The 18,474-nt window shown below is 46.8% G+C and overlaps 1 protein-coding gene across 1 annotated transcript; it reads left to right on the plus strand.

Moving 5' to 3' along the window:
• Positions 1-3,165: 3,165 nt before the first annotated feature.
• On the plus strand, positions 3,166-17,803 carry rps14 (ribosomal protein S14). The gene is made up of 5 exons (XM_059990681.1): positions 3,166-3,249; positions 8,053-8,202; positions 10,499-10,660; positions 14,966-15,042; positions 17,688-17,803. Exons 2-5 carry the CDS (start codon positions 8,054-8,056, stop codon positions 17,753-17,755), a joined length of 456 nt encoding a protein of 151 aa, XP_059846664.1. The 5' UTR covers positions 3,166-3,249; position 8,053; the 3' UTR covers positions 17,756-17,803.
• The last annotated feature ends 671 nt before the right edge of the window (positions 17,804-18,474 follow it).

The following is an 18,474-nucleotide window of genomic DNA, read 5'->3' on the forward strand; positions in this document are numbered from 1 at the left end:
CGGAAAAACTTGTGCTGGACAACTTTTTTGCCAAGTGACAACAATGTGCCTGCACTGAATTTTTAAGTGGAAGTAAACCTGAAACTGTTCTAAGATTGGTAAACCAGTCTGTTTGAAATGAACTCACAGTTCTTTTACACTTCATGCTGTTGCTTCTTTGGAATTCATCATAGTTTCTTCAATAAAAACAGTATAAATAAGCCAGTTCTAAAATCTGCAGACAAATCATCAAACCCCACATTGCCAACACCATCCGCATCATAGACCAGAAAAGGAAATGTGATTGTGTAGAAAGATCATGAACTATATTTAAAATGCTAATGAGGTAGAGGGTGACAACCTTTTATGTGCAGTTTAAATTCCTTTGTGTGCTAGTAGCAAAAGAGGTGTGCATGGGCACATCTTAGAGTGAATGTTATTTGTGGGGTCCCAGATGCTGGGTGTTGCTCCTTGTAGATGTGATCAATGGTGGGGAGGACTTTACCTGTGATGGACTGGGCCGTATCCACTACTTCCTGCGGGAGTGCAATTGATAGCGTCAAAGACTGATAAATTGGAAGAATTAGTGAAAATGGAAGGAGACTAGTGCTGCCTTGGACATCTGTACAAGTTTGTTTGTGTTTTCAGACAAGTTTTCAGACGGTGGTGTCTGAAAAGAGGATGCTGTCCAAGTTGCATGCCATCTTGGACAATGACTCCCATCCACTCCATAATGTACTGGTTAGGCACAGGAGTACATTCAGCCGGAGACTCATTCCACCGAGATGTAACATTGAACGTCATAGGAAGTCATTCCTACCTGTGGCCATCAAACTTTACAACTCCTCCCTCGGAGTGTCAGACACCCTGAGCCAAAAGGCTGGTCCTGGACTTAATTCCACTTGGCATGATTAACGTATTATTATTTAATTATTTGTGGTTTTATATTGCTATATTTCTACACTATTCTTGGTTGGTGCGGCTGTAACGAAACCCAATTTCCCTCGGGATCAATAAAGTCTGTCTGTCTGTCTGTGTTAGGTGACTGACCTGTTCCTGGATGAGATTTTATTTTGCAAGACAATGATTTTTGAGACACAAGTTTCAAACCAGGTTATTTGCACGTACACAAACAGAATGAGAAGCTTTATGCGTAAAACAGTAACATTTTGTCTTCACGGAAAGCAAAGTTGTCAGAGAAGAGATTCTGCAGATGCTGGAAATGCAGAGTAGCACACACAAAATGTTGGAGGAACTCAGCAGACCAGGCAGCATCTACGGAGGGGAATAAAGAGTAGATGATTCAGGGCGAGACCTGTCCTGATGAAGACTCTTCCTACAGGTCACACACACCGGATATCATTCTGACTGCTTGCATCACCCAGCTCCATCACAGACGTCCATTGAGGGCTTCCTCTCAAGGCCAAAGCCTTCCTGCTTCACCCACGGCTTTTGACTGGGGAATGATTTACTGGCTCACACTCATCTACACCTATTCATTACAACCATGGGGTATTCATTCCGATCTCCAGATGACCCAGAGCAATCCCATAGACAGTCCTCTGCCTCCCTCAACCACCTCTTAGTTGTCCTCATCTCTGAAGCCTTGTACGCAGGTAGGAGGATGACAGACAAGTGATCAGATTTACCAGGATGTGGTCTGGGCAAGGAATGGTAGGCATCCCTTATCTTAGTGTAGCAGTGGTCAGGCAGTATCTGTGTGTGGCAGTAACATCACGCGCTGCATCCACAAAGCAAACAGCATTATGAAGGACCCACGCACTCCTCATACAAACTCTTCTCCCTCCTGCCATCTGGGAAAAGGCTCCGAAGCATTTGGGCTCTCACGACCAGACTGTGTAACAGTTTCTTCCCCCAAGCCATCACATTCAATACCCAGAGCCTAGACCGACACCAACCGACTGCCCTCTACTGTGCCTATTGTCTTTATTGTACTGCCTGCACTGTTTTGTGCACTTTATGCAGTCTTGGGTAGGTCTATAGTCTAGTAAAAACACAAAATGCTGGCAGAACTCAGCAGGCCAGACAGCATCTATGGGAGGACGTAGTGACGATGTTTCAGGCCGAAACCCTTCATCAGGAGTGAAGTAACATAGGATGGTCAAGGGGGGATAAGAAGTGGGGGGAGGGATGAAGTAGAGAGCTGGGAAGTGATAGGCTGAAGGGAAATTGGCTGGGGGAAGGTGGAGAATTACGGGAAATAAAAGAGAAAGAAAGGTAGGGCTGGGGGGAGATTATAGTGAGGGGGAAAAAAGAGAAAGAGAACCAGACTAAAATTATAGATAGGATAAGGGGGGGGGGCAGGGGTATCAATGGAGGTCTGTGAGTTCAACTCCCATAGATGCTGTCTGGCCTGCTGAGTTCTGCCAGCATTTTGTGTTTTTATTTATTTCCAGCAACTGCAGATTTACTCGTGTTGCCTGTAGACTGGTGTAGTTTTTGTGTTGTTTTACAGTTTCAGTGTAGTTTTTGTATTGTTTCATGTACCACCATGGCCCTGAAAAACATTGTCTCGTTTTTACTGTGTACTGTACCAGCTGTTATGGTCGAAATGACAATAAAAAGTGACTTGACTTGAAATATGTATTCAAAATGCTGGAGGAACTCTGCAGTCCAGGTAGCATCTATGGAAAACAGTAAACAGTCAACGTTTTGGTTTGAGACCCTTCATCGAGTCCTGATGCAAGGTCTCAGCTAGAAAAATCGACTGTTTACTCTTTCCCATAGATGCTGCCTGGCCTGTTGAGTTCCTCTTAGTATTTTGTGTGTGTTTCTTGGATTTCCAGCACCTGTAGATTTTCTCTTGTTTGTGAAAAATAAATATTTCCTATATTCCTTTTTGCAATTTTGTTTTTTATTATTATCTATTGCAATGTACTACTGCCACAAAACAATAAGTTTCACGACAAATGACAGTGATATTAAACCTGATATCCTGACTCTGAGGAAAAAGCAGATAACATTGTATTTTGTTGCTGTGAGGTCCTCATTATCCCGACCTGCCCCGCAACGGCTGCCATTTTAGTGTGGGGCAGTTTAAAATCCGGTGATTTAAGATTTACATTTAATTTACTTTTTATTTAAGTCGAGGGTAAAACAAATGTAACCTTGCCTAAAGAAAGCTGTTGGACTGAAACTGAAGAATATTGAGCGAGTGGAGGGTGCAGTGGGTGTTGCTCCCGTGAGGCTGTGCGGCACCGTGACCCCTGACCTCCCTCTCTGGCCGCTGCTCCGTGAGACAAGGCGCAGGTAGGAATCGGCCGTTCCCAATCTGCCTCCATCGACGGCGGTAGCGGTGGTCGCGAACCCATCTGCCGCCTGCGGAATCCGCGCTCATCCCCCTTTCTCATCCTGCTGGGTCTCCCCGCGGCTGGATGCGAAATTTTGAGCGGAAGGCTCCCGCGGGCTGGGCCGCAGGCCTCGGGTGTCGCGGCGGAGGGGAAGCTGGGGGTGGGGTAGTGATGGAGGGAAGTTTAGAACCGGGTACGGGGGCTTGGACGTCAAGGAAGGGATGGAGGATCTATAGGGATAGGAAGGACTGAGAGTATTGTGTCGGGCCCAGTACCGTGTTCGTGGCGAGGGAGGGAAGGGAAAGAGAGACCGGGCGGGGGGGGGGGGGGGTAGAGGGAAGCGTGAGTGGAATTCAGTGAAGGGAGGAGGACGGAGGAAGGGAATAGGGGGTTGGAGGGACTGAGGGTTGTACTGAGATCAGGTCAAAGTCTGGGGAGTGGGTCAGGAAGAGGGGACTTGATGAAGGGGGAGAGGGATCGTGGGATGCTGTTGAGTGTTGGGGTTGAGGAGGTTGACCGGGGCTGAGAGAGACGGGCAGTTGAGTGGATGAAGGGAAGTTGGGATGGGGGGTTGGAGTGTAGGGGTAGACTGGATTCCTCCTATTTCTATGACCACATGCCAAAAGCACAGGAGTTTCTGCAAAGCTAGGAATCCAGAGTAACACACTGGAAATGTTGGAGGAACTTGACAGGTCGGGCAGTATCCATGGAGGAGAATACATTGTCAGTTTTGGGCTGAGACCCTAAAGGACTGGAAAGGAAAGGGGCAGAAGACAGAATCGGTTTGTAGTTTTTAGTGAGCCGTGTCTGTACTTGTCCATTTGAATAACCTTGCCAGGGGGAATTTTAAACATGATATTGACATTAGGAGTAGAGAGAATCCCTCTTTGAACTGCGGTCCCTGGTCCTGAAGAACTTGGCTGGCTGATACAGAGGAGGAGGAACTCTGAGGTGTGGCTTTGGAATCAGTGGTCAACTATTTGAGACCATGATGAAGAGGGATAATTTCTATACCTCTAGGGTGTTCCAAGTGGCTTTGGGAATTGCAGTTGTAAAGTGTAGATAAGCGTGTTAGTTGTTACCATGTGTGGAGCGATGCAGCAAAAGAACCTACAGGAAGATGAGAAGTTTGGAGGTTCAGTTTTTGCAGGACCTTACTGGACAGGTAGACGAGGTTAAAGGGGGTAAATTGGATGTATTGGTGTGGGCAAAGTTTGTTAGAGTTGTTCTGGGATGATAACTTGTGCAATGATTTGTAATTCCTGTACCTGGCATCCATATGGATGTTATACCAATAGGAAGTTTGTTGAGATACAAGGATGTTGTTTGGGAGAGGAAATTAGTTTTGAAGAAAGCACGTGCAGGAGAGGTTCCTTCTGTAACAGAATCAGATTTAGTATCACTGGAATACCTTGTGAATTTTTTTGTTTTTGAGGCAATCTTCTTGAGCCAGAGTCCTCTGTTCTGGGCCAGTCTTTCAAGTCATCCCCACGTGTAGTTCATCTTCAAAGTTCCTTCTTCTCCCATTGGGAGAGGTCTGTGGAGCTTCTGTTGGTGTTTCTGTAACTCTGGTTTTTTTGGGATGTGGTTCTAGCTCCATACGTGAACATCCTTTCATAGCCAGGTGGAGTTAGTAATAAAAACACACTCTAAATTACAAAAATGGAAAAGTAGTGAGGTAGTGTACATGGCTTCATTGTCCATTCTGAAATCTGATGGCGGAGGGGAAAAAGGTGTTTCTAAATCATTGAGTGTGTGTCTTCAGGCTGCTGTCCTCACTGACGTTAGCAATGAGAAGTGGTCTTTATGACCATCATGGAGAGACTGCGACTCTAAAATTGAGAGATGTTGATGGGTCCTCACAACTTATTGTGACGTGTTTATAGTCGGAGCGGAACTTTTAAGGCATTCGGTTGAAGGAATAGAGAGGTTGTAAGCAGCATGCTTTCACCAAGAGATAATAGGGTCCAGGAATCAGTTATGGAGGATATTTGTGGTGGAGCCTAGTTTGTTTTGGCAATGTGCAAGGATTGTGAGTGTACATTATTTCCTGTATTTGTAGTATCAGTGATAACCAGGTTGTGTGAGACAAGTTGGTCTTTACAATGCTGGCTCAGTACCTGACCGTTTAGAATAGTAGAGAACTACAGCACAGAAACAAGGCCCTTCAATCCATTTTGTCTGTACTGAACTGTTATTCACTTAGTCCCATCAACCTACATGAGGAAATCTGCAGATGCTGGAAATTCAAGCAACACGCACAAAATGCTGACAAAGGGTCTCGGCCAAAATGTCGACAGTGCTTCTCCTTATAGATGCTGCCTGGCCTGCTGCGTTACAGCAGCATTTTGTGTGTGTTGCCCCTCAATCTACACCTTGTCCATACCCCTCCCATCCTCTTATGTATACGTTGCAATCAAACTTGCATCCACGGAACCCTATTCCGTACCTGCACACCTTCTGAGTGAAGTTCCCCCTCATGACCCCTTGGAACCCTATTCCATACCTGCATCACCCTCTGAGTGAAGTTCCCCCCCATGACCCCTTTTACTCTTAGCCCTAGTCTCACCAATCCTTAAAACTGAAACATCGCACAGCACACCAACGGGCCTGATGGTCTATAATGTGTCTACAGAGCATTAATTCTGCCGTGAATAACACTGGATAGCGGGATATGAATCATTTGCCTAACCAAAGCCCTGTTAAATTTCTCTGTCACATCTGCTTCCACCAGCACGCTTGGTAGCCCATTCCATGCACCCACAGCTTCTCTGTAAACCAGGGGTTCCCAGCCTGGGCTCTACAGGCCCTTTGGTTAATGGTAGGAGTCCATAGCATAGGAAAGGGTCGGGAGCCCCGGTGTAAAACAAAGAATGCAGTGTTTCAATTTGGAGTCCTGATGCAGACGCTGGAAATCCACAAAGCATGCTGGAGGAATTCACATCTTATGGGGAGGAATGCACAGTTGATGTTTTGGGCCAAGACCTTACATCAGGACTGACCGACTGTTCCATAGATGCTGTCTGATGCACCGAGTTCTTCCAGCATCTGCAGTCTGCACACATTCCCTTTAAACTTCCCCCTTTCACCTGAAAATATTCAACCTCATATCTTCCGACATCTATTAAATAAACCTACAGGGAGTTCAGAAGGGAGCTTTCAATTTTCTGTTAAAGCACAGTTCAATTTCTACCGCTGTCTGTCAGGAGTTTGTGCGTTTTCCGCGTGACCATGTAGGTCTCCTCCAGGTGCTTTCCTCATTCTAAAGACATGGGTTGGTTGGTTAATGGTCACATAGGTGTGATCGGCTTGTTGGGCCGGGAGGCCATTTAAAATTAAGTTCACACAGTGGGATGATCAGTTTCTCACCAGACCGTTGAAGGTGCTCTGGCTTAAATGCAGGATAGGTTCTGCCCAGGCTGTTCAGTGCTCTGCGTGTCTGTCATCCTGCAGAGAGGAACTCCTTTTCTTTGTATCCGTGTCAGTCCAGTAACTGCGGCCTGCAGGGACGCTGGATTACGTACATTCCTGTTACCTGTTCATCAATGGCCTAACCATATTGTCACCCGGATGCTGACATTTCAGACGGTCAACCACAGAGCGACCTGCCCCTCTACTTCTGTTCAGGGGTCTGCTGAATCCTTATTACACAGCACTCCCTGTCTCTGAGACCAGGTTTGCAATCATCTGTAGACTGTAAGGCACAGGGCTCAGAGGCTGCGTGTAGAGAGGTTTCCCTTAGCAGGGGTGTCTACATCCAGAATTCGGTCTTGAGACTAAGAGGACCTAGCATTGAACTGTGAGACCTGGGTCATCTGGTGGAGTTCTTTGTCTAGTCTGGAGGCCAAGTTGAGATTTGGTGTGAAATGTAGAGAAAGAGTAATCTGCCTGCATTTCCCACTATAAACAATGCGGCAGGTCAGGCAAGAGAATAAAGAGTCAACATTTCGGGCTGAGACCCTTCCCAGTCCCCTAATAAGGGGTCTCGGCCTGAAATGTTGACTCGTTATTCCTCTCCATAGATGCTGCTGTACGTGTATGTTTTTTTAAAGAATATATGGGTCGGCACAACATGGAGGGCTCTGATGTAAATTGTCCCGTGGCTGCTGTTTTTCAATCAATAAGCTGTAAAGAGAGCAAAGAAGATTGTTATGACTGTCGCCCGAGTTATTTGGGAGAGGTGGACTTTGTTCCTCGTTGCATGGAAGAAGATAGCTTCCTAACGGGTGACCTGATACAGGTGTATGATGGGCACTCAGTCTTTTTCCCAGACAAAGGGAATTCAATCTGAATGAAAACAGTGGGGAAATATCTAAAAGGATCTGAGGTACAACTTAACTCAGAGGTATGTGGAGTGAGTTGCCAGAGAAAGGGTTGACACAGATGCAATGGAAAAGCTGCACGGATAGGAAGGGGGTTTGTGACCTCGCTTAATGGTTGGGGTCTATGGCTTAAAGGTTGAGAACCCCCTGGTTTAGAGCAATATGGGCCAATGGGACTAGCATAGGTCAGCATGTTGGTTAGCTTGGGTAGGTTGAGCTGAACGGCCTGGTTCTGTGGGTCTATGGGAGCTTCTCCTGATTCTGTTGCTAACATTCATTCTGCTCTTGAGTTACTGTTAATGAGACATTATCGTGTGCTGCTTCTATGATACTTGAGCAAAGTGTTGATGTGCTATCCTCGGGTGTGAAGGATACGCGTTCTGTATCGGTGTCCTCTTCCACAACCCCTGTTACATTGCTACTGTGCTACCCTCTTTCAGAATGGCTCCCCGAAAAGGAAAGGAGAAGAAGGAAGAGCAGGTCATCAGTTTGGGACCACAGGTGGCTGAGGGGGAGAATGTATTCGGAGTTTGCCACATCTTTGCTTCCTTCAACGACACCTTTGTCCATGTAACGGACCTGTCTGGCAAGTGAGTAATCGATGACACACAGGCTCAGCAGCCATAGTGGGGTAAAAACACTAGACAGGAACATGGGGTGTCGGCAGCTGGAGGTACACACTGGGCCGGGCATCATGGGGACAGGAGGGGAATTGGTGAACACTCTGCTGTGCTCAGTTACCCACAACCCAGCGCACAACCAGATTGTGAACCGAATGTGAGTGTTTAGTGTTGCCAGTAGATGTGACGATGGATGCTGGTGAGGATCACGTGGAGTGTTCAGACTGCAGGATCAGCTTTATCCCAGCTGCTCAGTGCTGTGGGTGTCGTTTCCCCCTGCAGAGAGGAATTCGTTTTCTTTCTATCCTTGTCAGTCCAGTAACCCCGGCTGACAGGGACGCTGGATCTCATACATTCCTGTTAGCTGTTCCTCTGCGGGCCTGTGTGCTGGCGCTATAGATGGTCGGCACAGAGCAGGCTGTCCCTCGCTTCCTTTCAGAGGTCTGCTGAAGCCAGGTTACATAGCCACCTCCGTCTCTGTGGCAAGGCTTCCAAGCTTCTGCTCTAGATTGTTCAGCACAGAGCTTGACAGAATCAGGTTTAATGTCACTGGCATATTTTGTCAAAATTGTTGTTTTGAGGCAGCAGTACTTTGCAATACATAATAAAAAAACTGAATTACAATAAGATTGACAAGATTTAAATTTAAAGGGAGCAAAACAAGGGTGGTGGGGGGGAAGGTAAGAGTTCATGGGCTCAGTCTGGTGGCGGAGGGGAAGAAGTTGTTCCTGAAACATTGAGTATTGGTCTTCAGGCTCCTGTACCCCCTCCCTGACGGTAGCAATGAGAAGAGGGGTCTTCAGGCTCCTGTACCCCCTCCCTGATGGTAGCAATGAGAAGAGGGGTCTTCAGGCTCCTGTACCCCCTCCCTGATGGTAGCAATGGGAAGAGGGGTCTTCAGGCTTCTGTACCCCCTCCCTGATGGTAGCAATGAGAAGAGGGGTCTTCAGGCTCCTGTACCCCCTCCCTGATGGTAGCAATGAGAAGAGGGGTCTTCAGGCTCCTGTACCTCCTCCCTGACGGTAGCAATGAGGAGAGGGGTCTTCAGGCTCCTGTACCTCCTCCCTGATGGTAGCAATGAGGAGAGGGGTCTTCAGGCTCCTGTACCTCCTCCCTGACGGTAGCAATGAGGAGAGGGGTCTTCAGGCTCCTGTACCTCCTCCCTGATGGTAGCAATGAGGAGAGGGGTCTTCAGGCTCCTGTACCCCTCCCTGATGGTAGTAATGAGAAGAGGGCATTTCCTGGGTGGTGGATGTCGCCTTTTGAAGGTGTCCTGGATCTTGGGGTGCCCATCATGGAGTTGGCTGAATTTGCAACTTTCTACACCTTTCTCGGATCCTGTGCAGTGGTCCCTTTGTACCAGACGCTGGTTAAATGGGCTGGATGCAGAGGGGTAGTTTTCCTTCGCAGGAATAAAAGAAAAGTCAGTATTCACTTTTGTGGTTCCTGCACATCCAAATCACTAGAAACACGTCCTGGTCTCTTCACACTGATGTGATCCAGAAAGCAAAGATAAAGCTTAGCTTTATTTGTCACTGTGAAATGCATCACTTGCATCGACATCTGACAAGTGTCGCCATGCTTCCTGCGCCAAGTGAGCATGCCCACAACTTCCTAACCCTGACCTGTACAACTTTGGTCTGTGGGAGGAAACCAGAACCCCCAGAAGAAACTCGGGCAGTCATGGGAAGAATGTACAAACCCCTTACAGATAGCGAGGGAATTGAAATCCCATCGCAGGCGCTGTAAAGTATTAGCTAATTTCTATTCTCCTGTACCACACCACTAAAGGGAAACATCTTTCTGCATCCACTTTTTCACATCTCTTCAGAATCCAGGATGTGGGCTTCTCCTACAGCCTGGGGTTGTTAGATGGGGGAGGATCCCGCTGTTCTCAGGAAGGAGGTACAGGACTAGGACTGCCAGACTGTGTAACAGCTTCTTCCCTCGGGCTGTGACACTAATGAATATCCTGCCACCACTGAGGTCTTGTCACTCTTGACAGCGAGCTGTTTACTGTTTACCTGTGCTGTGCATGACATGCAGTTTGAGTTATATTGTATTAATTTATAATATTTTGTTTTATGTGTTGTGTGTAATGGTGATGTATGATTTGTGGTAGCAGCTGTGGTCTGGAGGAATGTTGGGTTGTATATATGTACAGTCAGATGACAATAAGCTTGAACTAAAGCAAATAAGATTTTTTTTGTGCATTTGTTTGGGCTGATTGAGCCTCTGTTGTGACCCAGCTGCCTTCTTGTTGCAGGGAGACCATCTGCCGCGTCACGGGTGGAATGAAGGTGAAGGCCGACAGGGACGAGTCCTCCCCGTACGCTGCCATGCTGGCTGCTCAGGATGTGTCTCAGAGGTGCAAGGAGCTGGGCATCACTGCTCTACACATCAAGCTGCGAGCCACTGGTGGCAACAGGTCAGTAACCCAGGGGTGCAGTTCCAAAATTACCCCAGCTTGGTCGGTGAGTGTTAGTTGTAATCTCTTATTTTACAAAAACCTTTAAAGCAACTCGCATAAATTGCTGGAGGAACTCAGCAGGTCAGTCACCATCTGGAGGGGAATAAGCAGTTGACATTTTAGGCTAAAACCCTGGTTTAATATCACCAGCATATGTTGTGAAATGTGTTGTCGTCCAGGCTCCTGTACCTCCTCCCTGACGATACCAATGAGAAGAGAACATGTCCTGCATAAGGTTGTCCTTAATGATAGATGCCCCCTCTGTGAGGCATCGCCTTTTGAAGATGTCTTTGCAGTGCCCATGATGGAGTTGGAAAGAAATGGGCAGAAAGAAGCCAGAATAAATAGGGGTAAAGGAAGGTGGCATGTGATCAGTGGGGGGCAGGGTAAGCAGGGGATAATATTGTAAGTATCAAAACAAATACAATGGCAGATGTTGGAATCCAGTATGAGAACAGATGCTGAGAGAACGCGCTCAGCTAGCGAATCCCCTTGTGGGGAGAGGGCAGAACTGCTCCTGAGTGTATAACTTCCCCAGTAATACTCTGTTCCTTCTTGTGCTTAAGTCTCTAAATATTCCGAATGTACCTGCCTCCACCACTAGCCCCAGTAGTATACCTCTCCCTGATACTTACCTCTAATCACCTTTAAAATTATACCCTCTTGTATTAGTCATTGCTACCTTGGCACCTCTCATCCTCCTTTGCTCTAAAGCGAAAAGCCCAAGCTTACTCAGCCTTTCCTCAAGATGTGCTCTAATCCAGGCAGCATCCTGGTAAATCTCTGTCTCCTCTCTAAAGCTTCCACATCCTTCCTTTAACGATGTGAATCGAGCAGAACATAGCACTCTGGTCTGACCAGGGTTTTATAAAGCTGCAACATTATCTTACAGCTCTTGACCTCAATCCCCTGAAGGCCAACACCTCGTACACCACCCTAACCACCCTATCAGCTTGCGTCGCAACTTTGAGTCGTCTGGATTTGGACCCCAAGATCCCTCTCTTCCTCCACACTGCAAGGAATTCTGCCATTGACCTTTAAGTTCAACCGTACAAAGTCTGATTTTCCACAAATGTTGTTTGACTGGCTAAGATCTTACTGCATTTCTGCTTCCCCAGAATATTATCATCATCATGTGCCGTGTCATATGACATGGGTGACCATGGTCTCGAGACAATGATTGTACTTGGAAAAATTTTTCTACAGGAGTGGTTTGCCATTGCCGCCTTCTGGCCATTGTCTATACGAGACAGGTGACCCCGGCCATTATCAATACTCTTGAGGTTGTCTGACTGACATCACTGGTCACATAACCAGGACTTGTGAGGCTCATATGACCAGCTACCACCTGCTCCAATGGCTTCATGATCAGAGATGGGGGGGCTAAGCAGGCGCTACACTTTGCTCAAGGATGTCCTGTAGGCTAGCGGAGGGAAGGAACGCCTTACACCTCCTTTGGTGGGGACATAACTCCGTCCTGCCACCTAACATCCTCAATAATGCTTCACCGTTATTTGCTTTTACACAGTGCATGGAATGCAAGCTGATTGTGGTCTGAAGTTACCTTTAACATTGCTGCTGTAATGGAGTCCTCACAGTTGATGTGAAGTGATCTCTGTTAAATGCAGGACTACGTACATCTCAGCTGTATGGTGCTGAGATTGTCATTCCCCCTGCTTTAAAAGAGAGTCGTTTCACACTATCCTTGTCAACCAGAACTGCAATTGGCAGGGATGGTAGGTCACGTACATATTGTTCAAGGGGTCTAGGGGATGGTGTGTGTTACAGTCTCAGATGTAAAGCAGTGAAGGTTGGGGGGTGTGAAGGGTAGTGGTGGGGGTGTCGATCAGCCTTGCTGCTTGAGGAAAGTGACTGTTTTTGAGTCTGGCGGGCCTGCTGTCGATGTTACGCAGCCTCCCTGATGGTCAGGATAGGTTTAGAGCAGGGGTTCCCAATCTGGAGTCCAAGAGCCCTTTGGTTAGGGGTAGGGGTCCATGGTATAAAAAAGGTTGGGGTCCCCTGGTTTAGAGGGATACGGACCAAATGCAGGAAATGGAACTAGTATCGATGGGAACCTAGGTCAGCATGGAACACTTGGGCCTGTTTCCCACCAGGTGACTGGCTATGACCAACTACGATGTCCGTGTCCCAGTAGGCCTGAGGCATCCCATTCCAAAGGTGCAGATCAACTTTAACCCACAAGAGAAGGTGTATAATGTGTTGGTCTTCATTAGAAAACACTTGGAATATTGTGTTCAGTTTTGGTCATCTCATTATAGGAAGGGTGTGGACCCTTTAGAGAGGGTGCAGAGCAGATTTCAGTGAGCTAGGCTTTTCTCTTTGGAACAAAGGAGAATGAGAGGTGTACAAGATGATGAGAAATATCAATTGAGTGGACAGCCAAAAACATTTTCCCAGGGTGGAAGTAACTAATACAAAGTGAGGTGGCTGTCAGATAGGGTTTTTTACAGAGTGGAGAGTGTGAGGAATGCGCGGCCAGGGGTGTTGGAAGAGGCTAATGCATTAGGGACATTTAAGAGATGTTTAGATAAGCACATGGATGATAGAAAAGTGGAGGGCTGTGTGGAAGGGAAGGGTTAGATTGATTTTGGAGTGGGTTTAAATGTCGGCACAGCATCATGGGCTGAAGGGCCTGTACTGTTCTGTATTCTTTTATGTTCTGCGAAAGTCTGGATTCACTGGCTACTGTTGCCAGCAACCCTAGGAGATGACTGTCGGGTACGTGTCTGCTCAGCGTTATATGCGAGGTACAAGTTCATGGTGGCAGGCTGCTCAAGCCATACCTCGCACACCCACCTTCCACACTAAACTTGTGTTCAGAGACGTGCAAACCAGCGGCCCAACAGACCGGTTGTTTTCATGTCTGCATGGAGAAGAGCCTGTATGTCTTGTTATTTTAAGAAAACAGTTGGCTGTGGGGGAAATGACATTGTTTGGTTAAAAATTGCAGGAAAAGAAATTTGTGTAGGAATACAGATTCCTGGGCTGTGTTCAGAGGTGGAAAATTCAGCTAACAATTCTTCCAAACCACAGGCAGGGACAACTCATGCAAAGTCGGTGTACTGTCTCAAACACCGACGTCAGCAGGCCAGCTGTAAATATTAGATCCCCACCCACCTTAGCTCAGTCCCAGAAGAACCTTTGGAAAGAACCTCTGTGAGAAAGGCAAAAATACGTTCCATCAGTAAGTTTCGGTTTACAAGTGGCAGCACTGTTAACTCAAAACTGCGCGAATACGCAGTAACTGAAATGCTCCTGCACACGGAGCCTTTGTTGCAGCAGAGCTGGAATTTTCTTTTATATAATGTGCCGCAGTTTTCAGGCGGTATAAGGATTTCCTGCTCAGAGCAATGATTGGCCTGCACAGCTGTAGAAAAAAATTAGAGGGAACATTGACTGCCAACCACGGCTGATGCGCCCCATATGCCTGGAGGGACTTGTTTTAAGGTGCTGTTGCCTTTTCTCCTATTAGCAGAAACTGTTGCGATGGTTAGTTACCAGGCCACACATGAAAGCCAGGAGCTCTGCTGGCTTATAGCATGAGTAAATGGGTCAGAAGGGAGTTTGCAAACCTGGCTTTCTGATGCTGTCCGTGAGACTGGGCACTGTGTAAGGATACAATGCTTCATCCCCAAGTTATGATCAACACTGGATAACACTAGTAGAGATGTGCAAACTCCTTGGTATGTCCAGCTCAATCAGGTTTATTGTCACTGACAACGTTGTGAAATTCTGCAGGTGCTGGAACTCCAGCGCAACACGCACACTAAATGCTGGAGGAACTCAGCGTGTCAGGCAGCATCTATGAAGGGAAATAAACAGTTGGCATTTCAGGCCAACACCTTTCATCCTGGGGAGAAAACATCGACTGTCCATTCCTCTCCCATCTTTCTCAGCCTGACTGCTGAGTTCCTCCAGCACTTCGTATGTTGCAAAATTTGTCTTGTGGAAGGAGTACAGAGCAATACATAAAATAAGAATTATAATAAGAAATAAGGAAATTGATAAATAATGCAAGAAACAGCCAAAATAGGTAGTGTTCATAGGTGTGTGGACCATTCAGAAATCTGATGGCTGAGGGCAGAAGCTGTTCTTAAACATTGTGTATAAAACATAAAGTGTGAAATTCCCCAAAAATACCCAATATAATAAATACATCTCCATATAAGAGATATCGTAGCACAAAAAGAGCAAAAGTAGTGAGGTTATCGACTGACAAAAGTATTTTCTCATTCCTCCTAGGACCAAAACCCCTGGACCGGGTGCACAGTCAGCCCTAAGAGCCCTAGCTCGATCCGGGATGAAAATCGGGCGTATTGGTAAGTGGGTATTTTCAATGGATGACATTGGATTCAATGCTGGGGAACTGTGTCCAGATGCTCTATGCTGATATGCTGAGGGTGTCGTCTATCTCCCCCGACTGTTGGTGCTGCTCCCGTCAGGGAGGGGGCTACAGAGCATCCACGCCAGGATCACCAGACTCAAAAACACTTTCCCCAAACAGTAAAGCTCATCAACACCTCTTCGTCCACTTCAGCCACTCCTCTCCACCGTCCCTCAGCACTCCCTTCATCCCCTCATTCACTGTCACTCCACACCTCACTCCTACACTGACACACTCCTCTCCACCGTCCCTCACCACCCAACCTTCATTCCCTCATTTACTCACTCCACATCTCACACCTACACTGACACACTCCTCTCCACCGTCCCTCACCACCCAACCTTCATTCCCCACCATTCACATTACACGAACTCTCACACCTACACTGACACACTCCTCTCCACCGTTTCTCACTACTCCCTTCATCCCCTCATTCACTGTCACTCCACACCTCACACCTACACTGACACACTCCTCTCCACCGTCCCTCACCACCCAACCTTCATTCCCCACCATTCACATTACACGAACTCTCACATCTACACTGACACACTCCTCTCCACCGTTTCTCACTACTCCCTTCATCCCCTCATTCACTGTCACTCCACACCTCACACCTACACTGACACACTCCTCTCCACCGTCCCTCACCACCCAACCTTCATTCCCCACCATTCACATTACACGAACTCTCACACCTACACTGACACACTCCTCTCCACCGTTTCTCACTACTCCCTTCATCCCCTCATTCACTGTCACTCCACACCTACACTGACACACTCCTCTCCACCGTTTCTCACTACTCCCTTCATCCCCTCATTCACTGTCACTCCACACCCACACACTCATTGTCCTGTGTTTTCATTTGCCCTGCTGCTACTCTTGCCAAGAGTCAGTTTGTCACTTTGATCACTTCCTGTCACTCACCTTATGTACAGACACTCCTTCACCGTCATCACTTGATGTACATACAATCGGACTGTAAGCCAGTCGTATGTTTAAACAGAATGACGTGGCAGTGGCGGTTAACGTGACACTATTACAGCTTGTGGAGTTGGTGTCCTCTGTAAGGAGTTAGTACATTTTCCCTGTGGAATGTGGGTTTTCTCCACTTGCTCCAGTTTCCTCCCACAGTCCACAAACGTGCGGGTTAGTAGATCATTGTAAAAACGTTAGTGTTACATCGGTGTTTGCTGGACAGTGCAGGTAGAGGGGCTTTATCTCTAAATACATAAATACAGCTGCATTCTCTTTCAGTATATTTGTTTTTATGCTTATTCTGCTTTTTAATGCTACCTTGGATTCAGAGTAACAATCACTTCATTTTCCTTTACACTCGTAAATGACGATAAATAATCTTGAGTTGGCCTCCCACTTTTTGCCAAATCACAGCTGTAGGAATTGCTTTTCCAAGTGCCACCCCCACCACACCATCATCACTGTAAGGCCAATGAGGGAGGGGCATTGACTGCTGCCTCTCCCCTAATGCCTACAGGTGTGTTCTGATCCGAGTAGGTGGCATGGTAGTGGAGCAGTTACAGTGCCAATTCTTGTCGCTGTCTGTTAGAGGTTTGTATGTTCTTGCTGTGACCGTTTGTTTTTTCTCCGGGTGCTCCGATTTCCTCCCGCTGTCCGAAGGCGAATGGGTTAGTAATTTGTCCAGAGAAGGCTCATGACATTGAAAGGATTAATACATGATGGGCGTTTGATGACTGGGCAAAACCTATCAATATTGAAAAACCTAGATAGAGTGGATGTGGAGAGCATGTTTCCTACAATAGGACCAGAGAGCCCAGCCTCAGAAACGGGACTTCATTTAGAACAGAGATGAGGAGGAATTTCTTTAGCCAGAGGGTGGTGAATCTGTGGAATTCAGATTTAATAAGTTCTTCCTCCAAATCCTTTTAAACCTTTCACCTTTTACCCTTAACCTCTAACCTCTAGTTCCAGCCTCACCCAACCTCAGTGGATTATTAGGTGGTGATTCAACTCTCTCCTGCCATTCTCCCCCCACCCCCTTGCTGCACTGCGCTTTCTCTAACTGTAACACTTGATTCTGCATTCTGTTACTGTTTGACCCTGTAGAACTTTAATGAGGTTGTGATGAAACGATCTGTGTGGATGGCATGCAGAGCAAGGGTTCTTCAATGCACTTTGGTACATGTGACAGTAAGAAATTGCCATCAGAAGTGGTGGATCCCAGTATTCTGTCCTAGTGTTCCCTTTCGTCGACCATCAGTGCTTCTTGGTGTAAAGCAGCCAGCATAATCAAAGACCCCACCCACCCTGGACTCTCTCCCTTCCCCCCCCCCCTTCCACCGGGCAGAAGATACAAAAGCCTGAAAGCTTGTGCCCCCAGACTCAATGGCACCTCATTGTTATCAGACTATTGAGCAGTCCCTTAGTTGGACTCTTGTCCTCACAATCTACCTCATTATGATGTTCCAACCTGTTGTCTACCTGCGCTTACTTTGACGTTTTATTCTCCATTCTTTCCTTTTCCCTTGTGGCATGCTGTGTGTGACAGTAATCTTCTGATTGTATATTGGCACTAACCACATTACTCTTCTTTGGCAGAGGATGTCACCCCAATCCCCTCGGACAGCACTCGCAGGAAGGGAGGTCGCCGTGGTCGCCGCTTGTAGAAATTCTACGTCCCTCACAGTATAATTAATAAACATTTCTGTTAATAAGTCTGGTATATTTTAATTCCTGTCTCCTCAGAAGTACCATTTCTAGTCCCTTATTGGGTACGTTTGTACACCTGCTCAGTACTGCAAATATCTAATCCGCCAAGAGCATGCAGATCTGGTCAAGAAGTTCATTGGGTGTTGAGACCAAAAATCAGAATGGCAAAGAAATGTGATCTCGGTGACTTTGACTGTGGAGTCACAAACGAGAGAATCTGCAGATGCTGGAAATCCAAAGCGTGCACACAAAATTCTAGAGAAACTCGGCAGGTCAGACAGATGACGTTTCAGGCCAAGAATCTTTATCGGGTCATTCCTGATGAAGGGTCTCGGCCTGAAACATAATTTGTCTACTCTTTTCCATACATGCTGTCTGACCTGCTGAGTTCCTCCAACATTTTGTGTGTTTTGTTTTGATTGTGAAATGATTGATGCTGGGGGTGTGGTTTGAGTATCTGAGAAACTGATCTGAGATTTTCTTAAGAGTTTACAGAGAATGGTGCAAAAAAAAATCCAGTGAATGGCAGTTCTGGGTGAAAACACTTTGTTAATGAGAGAGGTCAAAGGCAAATGTTCAAGGTGACAGTAACCTAGTAAACTGGCCACTCTGTATCCTGCCTGGTGTACACAAATGTCAGTAGCTAAGAGCACTTGTCTGCTGAGGAACAGGAGCT

Source organism: Hypanus sabinus, chromosome 15 (genome assembly GCF_030144855.1).
Source record: "Hypanus sabinus isolate sHypSab1 chromosome 15, sHypSab1.hap1, whole genome shotgun sequence".
Classification (NCBI taxonomy): Eukaryota; Metazoa; Chordata; class Chondrichthyes; order Myliobatiformes; family Dasyatidae; genus Hypanus; species Hypanus sabinus.